This window comes from Astatotilapia calliptera, chromosome 11 (genome assembly GCF_900246225.1).
Source record: "Astatotilapia calliptera chromosome 11, fAstCal1.2, whole genome shotgun sequence".
Classification (NCBI taxonomy): domain Eukaryota; kingdom Metazoa; phylum Chordata; class Actinopteri; order Cichliformes; family Cichlidae; genus Astatotilapia; species Astatotilapia calliptera.
In genome coordinates this window covers 5,775,110-5,790,257 of record NC_039312.1, presented here as the reverse complement: position 1 = coordinate 5,790,257, position 15,148 = coordinate 5,775,110, and the positions used below count along the sequence as shown (strand labels likewise).

At 43.8% G+C, this 15,148-nt stretch overlaps 2 protein-coding genes across 5 annotated transcripts in view; one reads left to right on the top strand and one right to left on the bottom strand.

Annotated features, from left to right (window-relative positions):
• vps13b (vacuolar protein sorting 13 homolog B) overlaps positions 1 to 1,045 on the top strand; it is a 314,335-nt gene extending 313,290 nt beyond the window's left edge. For all 3 annotated transcript variants that reach the window (XM_026183458.1, XM_026183460.1, XM_026183459.1), the window contains exon 68: positions 101 to 1,045. In XM_026183458.1, coding sequence (XP_026039243.1) covers positions 101 to 349 — 249 coding nt within the window. In that variant the 3' untranslated portion in view covers positions 350 to 1,045. The remainder of the gene's footprint in view (positions 1 to 100) is intronic.
• On the bottom strand, positions 609 to 14,975 carry rgs22 (regulator of G protein signaling 22). 2 transcript variants are annotated; one of them, XM_026183462.1, is made up of 24 exons: positions 14,887 to 14,975; positions 14,769 to 14,797; positions 14,609 to 14,671; positions 14,347 to 14,529; positions 14,168 to 14,253; positions 13,346 to 13,461; positions 12,499 to 13,225; positions 12,231 to 12,392; positions 11,839 to 12,016; positions 10,635 to 10,757; positions 10,104 to 10,205; positions 8,965 to 9,159; positions 8,381 to 8,473; positions 7,714 to 7,883; positions 7,453 to 7,615; positions 5,835 to 5,999; positions 4,150 to 4,221; positions 3,468 to 3,626; positions 2,860 to 3,039; positions 2,586 to 2,774; positions 2,335 to 2,505; positions 1,980 to 2,079; positions 1,328 to 1,435; positions 609 to 1,231 (listed from the first exon to the last, which is right to left on the bottom strand). In XM_026183462.1, the coding sequence occupies exons 1-24, from the start codon at positions 14,906 to 14,908 to the stop codon at positions 1,215 to 1,217; spliced, it is 3,573 nt and encodes a 1,190-aa protein (XP_026039247.1). In that variant the 5' UTR covers positions 14,909 to 14,975; the 3' UTR covers positions 609 to 1,214. The 2 variants fall into 2 exon arrangements, with proteins under 2 accessions (XP_026039247.1, XP_026039248.1); XM_026183463.1 differs by lacking the exons at positions 14,769 to 14,797; positions 14,887 to 14,975 and having other exon boundaries at positions 14,617 to 14,671.
• Between the last annotated feature and the right edge of the window lie 173 nt (positions 14,976 to 15,148).

The window sequence follows — 15,148 nt, the reverse complement described above, 5'->3', positions numbered from 1 at the left end:
GCACAAGCATTCCTAAACCTTGATGTATGATTTAGTTAGCTCTGCTGCAGCTGGCAGGTGCAGCAGCAGTGTAACCGTGTGTGTGTGTTCTCTCTCTCAGGGCGACGGTGTTCGTGAGCGTCTGTCCGAGCAGCAGTATCGGAGGCTGGTGGATTACGTGATGCGTGCCTCTCAGTTTCTTTCCCCCTCTGCAGCTTCCCTCCAGCTGCAGCCCCCAGTGACGCTCACAGAGCCCCCGCCCTCGGTCACCAAGTGTTATCGCTACCTGGTGGACCCCGCTTTTGCAAAAGTGTTTGTCAGCAAGTTCACCATGGTGAAGAACAAAGCCTTACGCATTGGATTCCACTGATTCGTGAAAACTCACGTGTGGCTTTCAGCTTCAGAAACAATTTTTTCAATTTAATGTAAAATGTGAAAAAAACAAGTATCTTGTACTTTGACTCTTCTCATTTATGCAAAACATACATTTTGGTGTAAAAACGAGGGGGTTTTATATCTAAATGTGTTCACCTGGTCGACCATGCCTTAGACGTGTCTAGAATTCCTAGAAATTGCCTTTGAAAGATATTTTCTGATAAAGAAAAGTCACCACATAGTCACAAAGAACATTAGTGGGATCAGTTTTAATTGTGGAAAAAGAAAAACAGTGGACACTAAATCCAATCAGAGCTCTGTCGCCGTTACAGATACAAATGTGCAGGCCGCAGCAGTCGGAGCCTTTCCTAACTAACCCATCTGGAAGAGTTCACTCTGCACGAGCAGCTCTGTGTGTTTACATTCTGCTTATGAGTCGGTGTCTCATGCCAATGTGAAGTGCAATATTATATATTTGTTGATGGATGTTAGATGCTAAACCAAAATGTTTTTTAAAGATGATAATGTAACACTTGTTTGACAGTAACACTGTTTTCTTTGTCGATGCCAATCCCTCACGATGCAAACATGTTAATGTTCCCTTTTGTATTGTTTCACCACTGAGCTCTACGGAAGATTTAAATCTATAATATATTAATGGAGAAACTTTTTATTAAACAAATGAAATTATCTCAAGTGTCAGAGATTTGCGTTTCACAGCGTGGTGTTTGTCACACACTCTGACATCAGTAGCCTCTGAGCTCTCGGTTTTCAGCGCTGGCGCTCCGATGACGGCGTCGGTCACCTTCCCCTGTTAAAGTCACGCTGCATGGAGTCACTCCTCACACTCTGGTTTCACTTCAGGCTCTAACACCTCCTGCAGTTTAAAAAATAATAATAAAATAAAGCCCAGCCTGTCCTGTCTAAGACAAAACGGCTGCTGAGAGAGTGTTTCTACAATATGTCCACTCACGGTTGTATCTGTTACACTGTTTGCTGTTTGTTCTGGAGGAGCGCTGTGAGGGCTGCCGGTAGCTCTGCTCGCTGCTCGCTGACTTAATGCTACGGTTAGAAGAGGACTCTGGCAGGGGGAGGAAGACGCGGTAAAAACAGTCATTAAGAATAAGAAGGGCTATTTATCTGTTAAAGACATTATGTTTAGCACTCGTGTGGACTCTGTCACACGTGTAGCTGCCGCAGACATCAGTGATGATCTCCATCTGTGATCCTAACAGCATCGCTCCTCTATACCATCCCATTAAAACACCATTTGCACTATGCTTCATTTCCATGTATCCTCATTCATTATGGCCTGGAACTGACTCGTTCACAGAACATTGATAATTAATGGATGGGCTGAAGTGGCTGTTTTGGCTGAACTTTTGCCCAATGAGACAGTTCAGACATGTGGAGCAGGTCAGTTTGACAGTACTTTGGCTTCAACTGCCGCGTAATATCAAAGCCTTGGAAAATGTAGCCTGGATTTTACTGTGGGAAAAAGGCAAAATGTCATTTCATTGTTATGGTTTCCTGCATTTAATCTGAATAGTAGCAGTCAAAAACCGTGGATATGGGAGCCTAGCTGAGCTCAGAGAAAAAAGCGGTGTGTGCGCGCGCGCAAGTACCTGAGGCCGTGGAGAAGGTGGTTTCCAGCTGACTCCGTCTCCTCAGCAGCACCTCCTCTCTTTTCAGACCTGCCATATACTTGGAGTAGGACCACGACAGCTGAAGACAAATGCCCAGAAATCAAGTTGCATCAAACATGATTAGAAAAACGGTTCAATTAGAGCATCGAGTTTCTCCGTTATGGTCTGTGGTCGAGACTGACGAGGCCTTGTTTGGACTTTGTGTTGTCAGGGGGTTTTATTTTAGCATCTTGTGCTCCCACATAGAAGGATATCGTTGATTTTGGTTTAAATTCATTTTTTTGAAACACATTTTCAGCTTTACCCGCAGGACAAACACATGGCAGCTCCTCACCGTCTGTGTGGGTGTGAACAACACTCTGCTCCGTGTGCTCGACTGCTTTTTCTCACTTCTTTCTTCTGGTTCATTTGCTTCATCTCGATCATCATCATCCCCCTCCTCCTCATCATCTTCGTCATCCTCATCCTCTTCTGTAACACTGGTCTCTTGACTCTCCATGTCTTCCTGAACAAAGAGTTAGATTTTTGATTAAGTTTTTTTTTCCCCTCACAGATTTTTATGTTGTGTCGCTGTCATTTCCTCACCTGGGCTCTCCTCCTTCCTTTGTTTTTCTCTTCCTCCTCCTCTTCCTCCCTCCTTCTCTGTCTCCTTACTCTGGCTCTGTGCTTGACTCGTTTCTCCTGCAGCAGAGGAATAAGTTGCTCCTCTTGGATGCTGCTGATAAGCTCCTGAAACTCGGGCCAAAACTTCAGTAATTCATCAAACACTGACATCTACGGGCAGAGAAGAATAGCTTGAAGCACACATACAAGAGAAAAAAGTCTGTAAATGTTCGACCCGCACATGCGACGCGAGTACCTGAGCCTCTCGAAAGATGTAAGGGCCCAGCTCGTGGCGTTTCTCCAGAATGTGCTGAGCCTGCTGGGGAGGAATGTCTATCTGCAGGGCCGGGGGCATGGAAGAGTTGATGAAACAGCTGATGATTGTGGAGACTTTTTGCTGGATGGTGGCATCATCACTGTGGGAATGACAGAGGTCCTGCATTCAAAAGCAAAGAGGGAAAAGGAGGAATGAAAAGTAACATGGGAACAATTCTGTGTTCCCACTGTTCCACAAATGTTTGCAATCATTGAGGAATTTTTGTACCGAGATAGGAAAACTAGGGCTAGCTTCTTTTTTTGTTCCATATTCAAACTGCACATCAAGCATTTCTTACATTATTTTTGACTTGCTTTTAGAGTTGGACTCACAAATCATAGATATTGGCTCAGATGTACAGTAACACAAGTAGGTTTGGCTAATAAAGACTTCTAAGCAGAGAGGGCAAAGTGTTCATTTAGAAACAGCAGTCAAATTTTAACAGACATTTCAAAGATCCACCGGTGCCTGGTTCTGGTTTACAGCTGAGGGAGACGAGAAAAGACTGAGAAAGCATTTGTTCTTATAGATATTACAAGATATTTTACCTTGTACCTCTGCACCTCTAACCAAAAGAGCACATCATTCTCCAGGAAGCCTCCCTTCGAGTAGACGAAGTCCTGGAACTGCTGGCAGGTGACAGGGTTGAGCAGGGTTTGTCGGAACAGCAGGATCTCTTTGGTGGAACTCATCCACAAGCCCTCGGCCTGCAGGGACACATGACGCAGGATTCCTTGGGTTATCTGTGACACGCCGTCCGCCATCACCTACCCCGATACAGTTCAGGGTTCTCCTGTACAGCGGCTGACCTCTGAGTTCCACTCTTAGCTCACAGATACTGAGATAATGATACTCGTTATTTGCCAGTGATGACATCATGATCATAAACGTGATGGTCACAATCATGTATGAAAACGTCTTCCTGTAATCATCCTGCTCCCAATGTGAAATGTACATGTTTTATATCTGTGTCCTGCGATGAGAGGACGGGAACAGAGCTGTGTGGAAATCACTCCAAAAACTATTAAAGGAAGGTTAGTAATGATGCTTTAATCTTATTTATTCTGGATCCAATTTGAGAAAACTAACCCCAAGGCCAAAATGGTGTCTGACAAAGCCAGTGCTTAAAGCCAAGTCATGAACTAAATCGCACATGCTTTCAGGCCAGGAAATGCCTTATTTTTATCCATTTAAAAAATATCCAGCTTCCCCTGGAGGATTTCTCCTTACCTTCCAGGCTTCTTTTCTTGCTCTGCGTTGACGGTGGACGTGCTGTGAGAGCCTGCCCGCCACCTCTTGTGGCTGCCACACACACAAACACAAACACAAGCAAACAGGTCCAACGTCAGAAAGGGAGTATAACTAGGAACACTTCTCAGACCTCTCTACTGCTCCCTGTTGCTGGCTGTAACCAAAGCTCTGCCTGCACTTCTTTTTTTTCTTTTTTTTTAGACCTTTAACCTGCCCCACGTCTGCATTTCCTTCTATCTCCTCCTAGCGAGCTCTTTAGTTCCCTGATGTCATCCGTCTCAGACGACCTCGCCGTCTTCCTCGTCACCTCTTAACCAGCTTTTCCACCTTCCGCTCGTCTCCTCCTGCACGGTGTAATGCTAAACTGTGTCTGCCTCTCATTACCTAATGAGAGGATCAGTGTGACTAAACTTGATAACATAATGAAGCAGAATCCCAGGTTTATGGGTTTCCACCTGATGAGGCAACCTGAGAGAGTGACTGCAGGGTAATTGCGCATAATGGTTGCTCACGTAACATTAATGTGCGCCTGACTTCCTATATCAGTTTGCTCTCAGCACCATTACACTCCAGGAATCAAACACGTGCACGTGGTACAGCTGAAGCAGAAGATCAAAGGGGGTCAAAATCACTTCTACTCTTTTTAATCATTCAGTGTCTTAAATCTCCTGACCTTTGTTAAAGAGGATTCTCTGCAGCATCGTTAATCTCAGTGTGCTCTGCTGACTTCGGTGACATCATGAAAGCGTATTAGAAGGCTGGATGTGTGCAAATAAACACAAGACAACTAGGAAATGTTGTAAGCTTTGCAATAAGTGATATTACAACAAATATTCAGCAAAACGGAAGAACAGTTCTCACTCAAGTGTAGGCTTCAGGAGAACAGTTTGCATTTACTTTACGACAGATATTATATATCATGACGGAGTTTATGTACAACTAAACTCTCATTAGGCCAGAGGTCTCTTTAAGAGAATTTTCCAGGTGTTTTACTCGAAACTGCAAATATCAACATGCTGAGGTCGCTGAAGTCCAAAGGATACTTCCCTATGGAATGTTTTTACAGCCGATCCAGTATTCAAACTTTGTCCTGCTGTTCAGGGAATCACCAAAATCTGTATACTTCACTCTGGAGATTATTTTGTATTAAAGGCACTTAAAGTTTAAAACCTTTTTAAAGTTAACTAAAGCTATCAGCAGCACGTGCACAAACTGCCATGACTGTGCAGTTTGCTGAATAGATGCCAGGTGAAGCTGAGCGACAAACGGGCCATGCTTTTGTAAAATACCTATTTTTACTACAACACGTACCAGGAATGAATGTAACCTATAACTACATCATTAAGAACATGTTCTGTTACAACAGCGGCCTGTGAAAGGCAAAAAGGAAAAGAAATAAGGCTAAAAATATCTTTCAAATGCCTTCAGAGGTCACAGCAGCCAACCTGAGAAATTCCAGTTAGAATAGAAAAATATGTCCTTAGCTTATGATTGATGTAATCACAGTACTTAACTTTCGCCCTTGCACTCACAGTGTGTATAAATTCCACTGTTACTAACCATTGTTTTTCTCAAGTAATGGACCTTCAGTATAACCTGCATGAGTCAAATAGCTGATGATTCACTGGCGTCTTTTGTAAAGGAAAGTGTGAGAGTATGTCCACCTCTGGTCTGCGTTTCTGCCGTTCGATGAACTCTGTTGTGGACAGAAACAGAGGCAGCCATGTTTTCTCGATGTGATTCCTCACGACGTCCTGGATCTCCACGACGACTGGGTTTGAGAGGCACTCCAACTTCAGACGCTCAATTCCACCTGCCAAATGCAAAATCTGCACACAGACACACAGGAAAGAACACGGGGGAGTGCCGGCTCATGGCTGCACGTGTTTGAAGCAGACTGAACGGACACGTCTATAGATTTCTATACGAGGAACACATGATGGTCGAGGTGGACGGGAGAAAGAAAAACTGCCCACAGTGGGGAAACCCCACTGACAGCACCTCTCCTTTGTGCTTCCTGCTGTGCTCTTCTTCATTCCCACAAACCCACTGCTCTCTTCATCTCCCCTCTTTCTGCTTTCTGTCTTCATGCATCGATTTGGCCGTGTCTCTCTTTTTATATCTCCTTTATAGTTTCTCTCATCTCATTCTGCACGCACACAGGCACGCGTGCACGCATACACTCGCTTCAGAAATGAGAACCAGTCATGGCACCGCGGTGGGAGTGAGCAGATGAAAGGGGGCCAATCTGTGACTGGATGACTGAGTGACTGAAGAATGAAGGGCCAAAGCAGTAAAGCTGTCAGTCTCTCTACATTGCTCACGCAGACAAGAACCAACACTGAGATGCAAGAACGGCAGCCAGGCCCGATCCTTCCACTGGAATTGGCTTTCTAATTCAAATCCTCAGTTCAAATATTTATTCTGATGGTATTTATGAGATGAGGATGACTAAAGAAAAAAAAATCAGACAAAAGATTCATGCCAACAAGTGCGCTGCATGCCTATCTGAACCCAAGAACAACATCAGACTATTGTTTAACTGCAACCGCTGTATGTATGCAGCAACCCAGGGATGAGACAAATGAATAGAAAAAAGATAAAATAGTGGCAAAAATATCTAACATCAACCTTTTTGCGTGGCAGTTGTACAAATTTCACTAATAGATTCTCTCATTACAGCTAAAAAAAATCACATCAGAACCAGCGTCCTGTGACACGTAAGAAAAACAAGCATCTCTGTGGGCCCAAAGAGAAAACCACGCCAACCGCTGCATGTCCCATCTACTCATCCTGACTACGCACCACACCCTCGTGGAGTAATCTTAGAACCCAGAAACCTCATCTCCCACTATAAACGTCAGGACAGATTTCATCCTACTGTCCTCGTTGCTGGAGCTGATCATCTCTGTCTTCTTGGATCCAAACATTCTCCTCTTCTTCTCCTTTTAATTCCAACCATGTTCTCTCATCTCCCGCTCGCTGCCAACACCCCGCTGTCAGAGCTGTCAGCGTCAAGTCTGCAGGAGTCCCGAGGAGGGAGATGGGGGAATTGTGTGAGAGCTGCAGCAGCCTCTGTTTATCAAATCTGGATGCTGATCCTCAGCTGGAGCTCAAATCCCATCTTGGAATAGTCATGTCACGGGCGGCCTGTTCCTACTTCCTCTGTCTCTGTGAGGCTTTACCAGGAAGTTGACAATAACTCATATTCTTTGGAGTTGCTACTGAGCCAACATGGGTACGTTTAACATGGTTTTAAAATATTTAGATGGGCTGACTTACATCATTCTGTTGTTCTGTCATGGCAGGGCTGTCAGGGCCAAAGAAGTACTTCCTGTTGAGGTATCTGGCAGCAATCCATGCTGATCTCTCCTGCCTGATAGCCTTGTGCTGCCGAGGAGTCCTCCTATACTGCTCCAGATCCAGCCAGCACATCAGATGGATACTAAACAAAAGCAAATCCATTGGATGGTGTTTCCATATATATTTCATATTATAACTGTTTATGAATATTACAGGTAAAGTCTAAAATCTGCAGTTCACCTGGCGTTCTGATTTTGTAGGAAAGACATGAAGTGCCCGATCTCATGGCGGTGACGAAGTAAGGAGCCTAAACGGTAACCACGGTAATTTGGAGACACTCTGGACCAAGAGTCAGAAGTGTGTGTAGGTGTAATAGATGAAGCAGATAGCATGGAGCTGCACTGCTCCCCCTGCAGGACAGATGCAGCGAGAGGAGAGGAAGATGGAAACAGTGGGACGGATAGTGTCGAATCTAACTGACCACTTAAAGCACTTTAGACAACCAGACATTTTCACCCATTCACACAAAGATTCATCCAGCACTTCATCACTGAAGGTCCAGTTTTAAAATGCAAGCTGAGGACAAATCCTCAGTAAAATAAAGCTTTAAAGCTAAATGATGTTTCTCCTGCAAACCATGCTACATCCTGCCTCCTAGATGTTCGAAAGTCACCCTAAAGACCATTTGTTTTTGTTTTTTTTACCAGCGGTATGACATCATTGCAAATAATGCATCTGTGCCAAGTAAAGCAGTCTCATAGCAGTAGATAATCAACATTGTTACTAGGCAATACATTTTCACATTTATGTTTACACAGCCGTTTCACGCTCGCAGGTGTGTTTACTGCCTAATAACTCTCAGTGCGAGCATTTTATAGATCTTATTACTGCTGGATGCTGATCTGACCTGCTCCAGTCGCAGCTGTGATTCCTCGTACAGGCTGCACAGTTCTCTGTACTCCCAGCTGTCAATGGAGCGCACCTCCTCCTGCACAGCTACCTGCACACACACACACACACACAAAAACTAAGCATTAAATATTTTCACGACTGATTTATCATTTAAATAATTTTTACAGTCAGAAACATCTGAGTGTCCATATTTCAAGGTTCTGAAATGTGAGAATTCGCTGCATTTCTTCGTCTTTTATGCTTTTAAATTAAAGTGGACAGTGTGATGGACACTTTCTGAGTTGCAACTATCTAAATCCAATCCGCAAGGCTCTTTAGGAAACCTTACCCTCAAACTAACAAGCCTGATCGGTTTGATCTTTCTGGATTTCTAAACACAGCAACATAAACACTAGCACACACATGGGAAAGTCACTTTCTTGCTTGTCAAAAACCAGATGCTTATCCATGTTTAAAGCAATCTCTCCTTTAATTAGGCCTCAGTGTAATCAAACCTTCAGAAATACTCAAGGAAGCCTAGTTTCTCCACATAAACTGAAGTTTATGAAGCAGCGTGTGCTAATGCAGCGCTGCGGTTACCTGCTGGAAAGACTCTGTGTCCCTGTTGACCATCGTGGTCCACGCCTCCACCAGGATGTTCAGTGCGTGTTCCTCGACCCTGTCAAACAGCTCCTCAAACGGGGGCATCAGTCTGTCATACACCTCCCTTCTCAACTTCTCATCAACACCAAAGCGCCTCCTGGCAGAGCTGAAAAGATATGTGGAGTAAAGGAACTGAGGAGAAGAGAGGAGACAAGAGGCGAGGAAAGAAGGAGTCATAAAACTGTATTAAGGTCAGAAACGTTTCTCTTCACCACCGCTGCGCTCTCTCGCACACAGTCTTCACTATCGCTCATCACTGCTGCCCTCACACCACATAAATGTCAGTCAGTTACCCCGCTTGGCCTCAGAATTATGGAAAGATCATCTAAATGTCACTGCTCTGGTGAACTAAAGGTTAACTGAAGGAAAATAGGTTTCACTGTGAGGTATTCTGGACCAGAACTGCCTGCTTTCCTCCCTGGGCCAGCTGCAGTCAGGCTGGGTGGTTCTGGGTGACTGGACTGGCGCAAAGCTGGGGGGGTCTGACTCACTTGTTTTTATGGGAGTTTAAATCTCTCCGCTTAGTGTGAGGGGGTGAAGAGGGCTGAAAGAGAAGCAGAGAGGAGAATGGGAGTGGCAAGCTAACAGATCACGTACACAAGGGCAGGTGAGTGTGTGTGAGTGTGTGTGTGTGTGAGTGTGTGAGTGTGTGTGCGTGCGTGCGTGCGTGCGTGCGTGCGTGCGTATGCGTAAAAGGGAGAATAATAGAAAATCTAATACACAACCTCTGTTTTATTGCCTTTTAACTACTGGCTGCTTATTTAAGACATCTGATCTCCTCAGCTTTACCTTATTATAACTGGTGATTTTTTCCTGGCATCCTCTCTAATTGAGCTCTCTTTATCTCTCTCAATATTTTATTATTCTTTTATTAGAGGCATATAACCAAATACACCTAAATATACAGACCCAAGATTTCATATTTCATGCAAAAACACTGCATGTGCTTCTTGTTTCCTGCAGTAACTGTACTAAAAAGCCAACATTAGCATCAAACTGAATGAATTAGTGTCATATCTTTGTGTGGTGCATACACACTGACAGTGATAACAGCTTGTGTGTTTGTGTGTGCTGACCTGTGCCTCTCTCTGCACTCTGTAAGGGTCCAGACCATCCTGGTAGAAGAGCTCACGGTAATACTGCAGGTCAGTCCAGAAGTAAAGTGCATTCACCCACAGCTGGGACAGGAAAACAGTGTTGAACATGTCAAAAACCCTGTCAGCTGACTTATATTTACATGTACTTCAATCCATTAATGTGAATTTATAACGGTTAGAGCACAAGTTAGTGGTTGGGTCAAGCTTTAAAAAGAAACAGTTTCCATACATGAGCCCAGATTCTTAATCTATGTGGCACAGGGTAAAACATAAGCTACACATAATTGTATGAAGGAGAATGACAGCAATGCATTTCACAAACAAATAGCACAAAGCACAAAGCAACCTGCCATCATCTACAGCAGCACAGCACTGTGGAGAACTGCAAACAATAGTCTTAGCTGCTCAGCTGAAGAAACTCTTTGGCACCACTTTTAAATTACCTCGAGCTTCTTTTTTTCTGCCTCATGTTCTCTAAAACAGTTCGTTAACATCTGCAGCTGTTTGTACCTGGTTTCCAGATTGTTCGCAGAAGTGTGTGAAGTATGAGCCAGCACGAGACTCAGCACAAAGAGCCTGCAGCATCTTTTCCATCATTGTGGTGCACTGTAGTTGACTTCTGCTGGACATCACCTGATGAAATACAATACAAAAACTTTAAATGCAATATAGCGTTTATATAAAATAACTAGGTAAAGCTGGAGTGAAAACTAGTTGATTTTCATTTGTTTTGGCTTTAAAATTATTTTCCCACAGTACATTGTTTAGTCACTACAAAAATCTATCAAAACAGGTGAATCCTTAGCGTGCAAAGACACAGCTTGAATAGTTTTCCCGTTTGTCTCTGTTTTGTATGTTTTTAGACTGCAAAAGATGTTTGATAAATCACTTCCTGCAGTGGTTCACAAATCAGGAGATGGCAGTGGGAGAGGACCCCAGCAGGGTGTAGAGTGCATGCAGGAGGAGCATGGATGACTAGAGGGAGAAACTACCAAGTTGAACAATTTATACAAGTATAAACAAGATGTGGCCATCGGCACAGAACGCTCGTAAAGACCGTGTTTTGTGGTTTACCGACACTATTTTATCCCTGTATGCACTTTCTCAACCTGCACTGATATGAGTTAAAGATGTGAACACTCTGCAGATGCTCATCAAAGGTCTCAGTATGTTTCAAATGAATCACGCATATGAGGCGGCACGGTGGTTAGCACTGTTGCCGCACAGCAAGAAGGTCTTGAGTTCAATTCCACCATCAGGCCGGGGTCTTTCTGTGTGGAGTTTGCATGTTCTCCCCGTGTTTGCGTGGGTTCTCTCCGGGTACTCCGGCTTCCTCCCACCGTCCAAAGACATGCAGCTTGTGGGGATAGGTTAATTGGATAATCCAAATTGCCACTAGGTGTGAATGTGCGAGTGAATGTGAGTGTGAATGGTTGTCTGTCCCTGTGTGTTGGCCCTGCGACAGACTGGCGACCTGTCCAGGGTGTACCCTGCCTCTCGCCCTATGACTGCTGGGATAGGCTCCAGCGCCCCCCGCGACCCTGAAAAGGATAAGCGGAAGCGAATGGATGGATGGATAAAATCTATCTTTTAATCCTTTTTTTACTGCTGACTGATAAAAACTCTGGGTTGTTTATTCATGATGCTTTTGTGGGCTTGATTTCCTGCCATAAAGCTTATAAGCACATAGTAACATATATCTCAATACACCTACCTGTGTACGGACAGTATGGGAAGACTGGGGCGAGCTGCTGTCAGTTCGTAAGAACGTTGAGCAACAGCGAGGCTGTGAGCCCAAAGAAGAGCTGTAACACCACCCTGTCCTCAGCTCCACATCAGAGGAGTTACTATGGTCTTCCTGATGGCACAGAGATGTCCAGAACCGAGGAACCCTGCAGAAAAGAGAGGGGGCATAATTTCATTAGAAGATTTAGACACATGCAAAATTATAACATATGAAAACCCAGTTTATACAGAACACAATCAACAATTATACAAGACAACAAAATAATAAATGTAATACAGGAGTAAATGTAAAGGTCATTTTTATGGATGCATTCTAGACACAGTCACTGACATTTAGAAGATAAACACTGCAAATCTCACCAGTAGTGGAGCAGAGGCTCAGTGAGGCAGGTCTGAACTGAGCGCAGTTTGTCCTCTGTCCAGCAGGGGGAGGTAGTCAGTCCCAGTCTGGAGAGCAGCTCCGCATTCAGACTGAACTGACTGCTGCTCAGCAGGTAGCAGCTTCTCATGAGAACCAAATACCTGAAACAATACCACATTGAAAATTTATTTCACTTAACAAAAGACAATAAATTCTGCTTGAATATTTAGAACTTTTCGAGCTGCAGAATAAGACAGGTGTGTTTACCTGTGCTTCCGCTCTTTGTCCCGTGCAGCCTTCAGTCTCTCTATATCCATCCAGAGATTAAGGAGCTTCTCTCCTGACGTTCCTTGTAAAAACTCCCTAAACTTATCCAAGCTTCCATAGAAACCTGTATCATTGCAACAAGTATAAGGGACATCTTCCTGGTTTGTGGCTCTGCTCCCCTCTTCCTGATCCTTCTTATCCCATCCACACCCCCTCTTGCCACGTTGACTTCTCTCTTTCTCCCCCTCCAGTCTTCCTCTGTTGAGATGTCGGTTAAGGTCACATTTACAGGATCTGTCTGTGCTGCTACAGTTTGCCTGATCTCCTGACTTGCTGAAGCACTCCCAAGTGTCTGCCTGGTTCGGACCATCCGTTACATTCATTGTGTCTTTAAGCACCTGTTCAGTCACTTGGACAGCCAGGTACTCCAAGTGTTGTTCGGGAGAATGAGATGCCAGGCTACTGATCTCTTTTAGGTGTTTCTCTTTACTAACAGATGATAGCCCAGAGCAGACACCCAGCTCTGTTTGTGAGCTCTTAAGTTCCTGAGGTTTCCCACTTTGAAGGTGAGCAGAGGAGAAACCTGATGAGGACAAAGGGGGAAAGGAACACAGGCTTTCTGGCTCAGACCAGCTGGAGTAACATCTGGTTGAGTCACTGCTTTTTGGAATAAGTTGTTCCTTTTGCAGAGATGTTAGACATGTAAGATTGCGTGTGCTCATAAACCCTGAGATGTGAGGAAATAAAAACATGGGACACACATAGTTCTTATTTTTATACTCACAGGATACAAACACATTTTGTTTTGCTGCACTGCGGGACAAGACATTTACTACATTAGTATTACCCGTGTTTAATTTTAAGGAACGCAGTTGAGGGGCTGACAGGGTGGTCCGAACTGAACTGCTTTTCCTTCTGTGAATACACAAGTTTGGGTCCCACTGAAGCAGAAGCTTGGCTAGTCTGGGGAAAATCACAGAGAGAGGAGGCACTGCCAGTTGGAAAATACACAAGCAAGATTTCTTAAAAACATTCTTTTTTTTTAATTCAGTTGAATTCAGTTTTATTTAAATACAATATCAGTTGTCTCAAGGCCCTTTTTATTGTAAGAAAAAGACCCTACAATAATACAGAGAAAACCCCACAATCAGATGAGAAAGTGCTTGGCAGCAGTAGAAAGGAAAAACTCCCTTATAACAGGTAGAAACCTCTCAGGTAGGCACAGCCATGTGCCACAGCTGGTGAGGCAGAGAGACGAGACAAAAGATTCAAAAGAATGGCCTGTAAATGGCTGCTGTTGTATTGCTTCTTCTATGTGCAGCCTATAAGTTAGCATGGCTCTCTCTGCAGAGATTCTTGAAGCCTTTAGGCTTCTTAAAAGACGGAGAAGAGATTAGTCTCAGATCTGAAAGTAGCAATCTTAAATCGATACTTCTTTTCGAAGTTAAAACACTTGCAAACTAAACTAAAAAGAGACCCAGACTTTACTTGTTCATCATAAAATAAGGAGACAGCAAAGTCAGCATCAAGGCATCTTAGCACACTGTCTGGATACTGCAAAGAAATCACATTTCATAGGTAAAGAGAAAATGTAGGTAAAAATGAGATGAAACTTGCCTGCAAAACAAATGTATTAAAACATTTGTTTCAACAGGATTTAACACTTTACCTGTATTCATGATAACAATCACTTTGAAGGAAAAAGGGGAATCTTTCCTTTTTGATCCACTGCATTCCTCGCTCTCTGTCCAGGCACTGTGAATGTCAGGGACAAGTTCTTCAATCCAGTATAGAGATTTCTACCCCTCCATACAAACACACACAAACATTTTGCTAGCAGCTACTTACACAGACAGCGTAATGATTGTCTATTGGGGGCATTTTGGTGAGCAGTGACGGGTCAACAGCAAGAAGCTGTGATTTTCTGTTGTAAAGGGCTGATCGGATTCTTGTGGAGACAAACTCTACCGCTCTACTCGCCATCTCAAACAGCCCCGTCTCCCGGTTGTACCGCAAAGCCTCTGGGAAAGACTGGCAAAAACATGCGAAGGTAAGAAAACTGCTTTGAGCCATGTCAAAGTTCTGCATATCTATGTCAGGCCTACATTACCGGCGCACTTAGGAAATCATTGAAGAAGTGAGCCAGTACAGCATCAGAGGCCAGAGAGCTCTCCTGTGTGAAGATCAACATTAAAACGCTTAAAAAACAAACATTCTGTCCGAGCTGTAACAGACTGGGGAAAATATGAGGAATCTAAACTTTTACTCACAAAACTGTCCACAGTAAGGCGGAGAAACTCTTGCAAAGAGAAAGAAAAACTCAAATTTCCAACACGCTAGTTGTAAAAACATGAGTAAACTGAGATGTGTTTAAAGTGCTGCTCTTACCTGTTGAAATGAATCCACACATGCCTTTCCTTAAAAATAAAAATGGCAGACAGTACTTTCAGACGGGCTTACTCAGAAAGTCAAACTCAATCACTGTGAGTCCAGGTTGCTATGGAAGTGGACGCATTTTCAAAACACGGGGGGGCAGTAAAAGTTTAACCAGACAGGACCAGAGAAATTAATGCAATTTAGAGTTTCTTCTTTAATACCCCAGGATCGATTTATTCGAGATAATTCAGAGATTACTTTAAAGTTCTAAGTA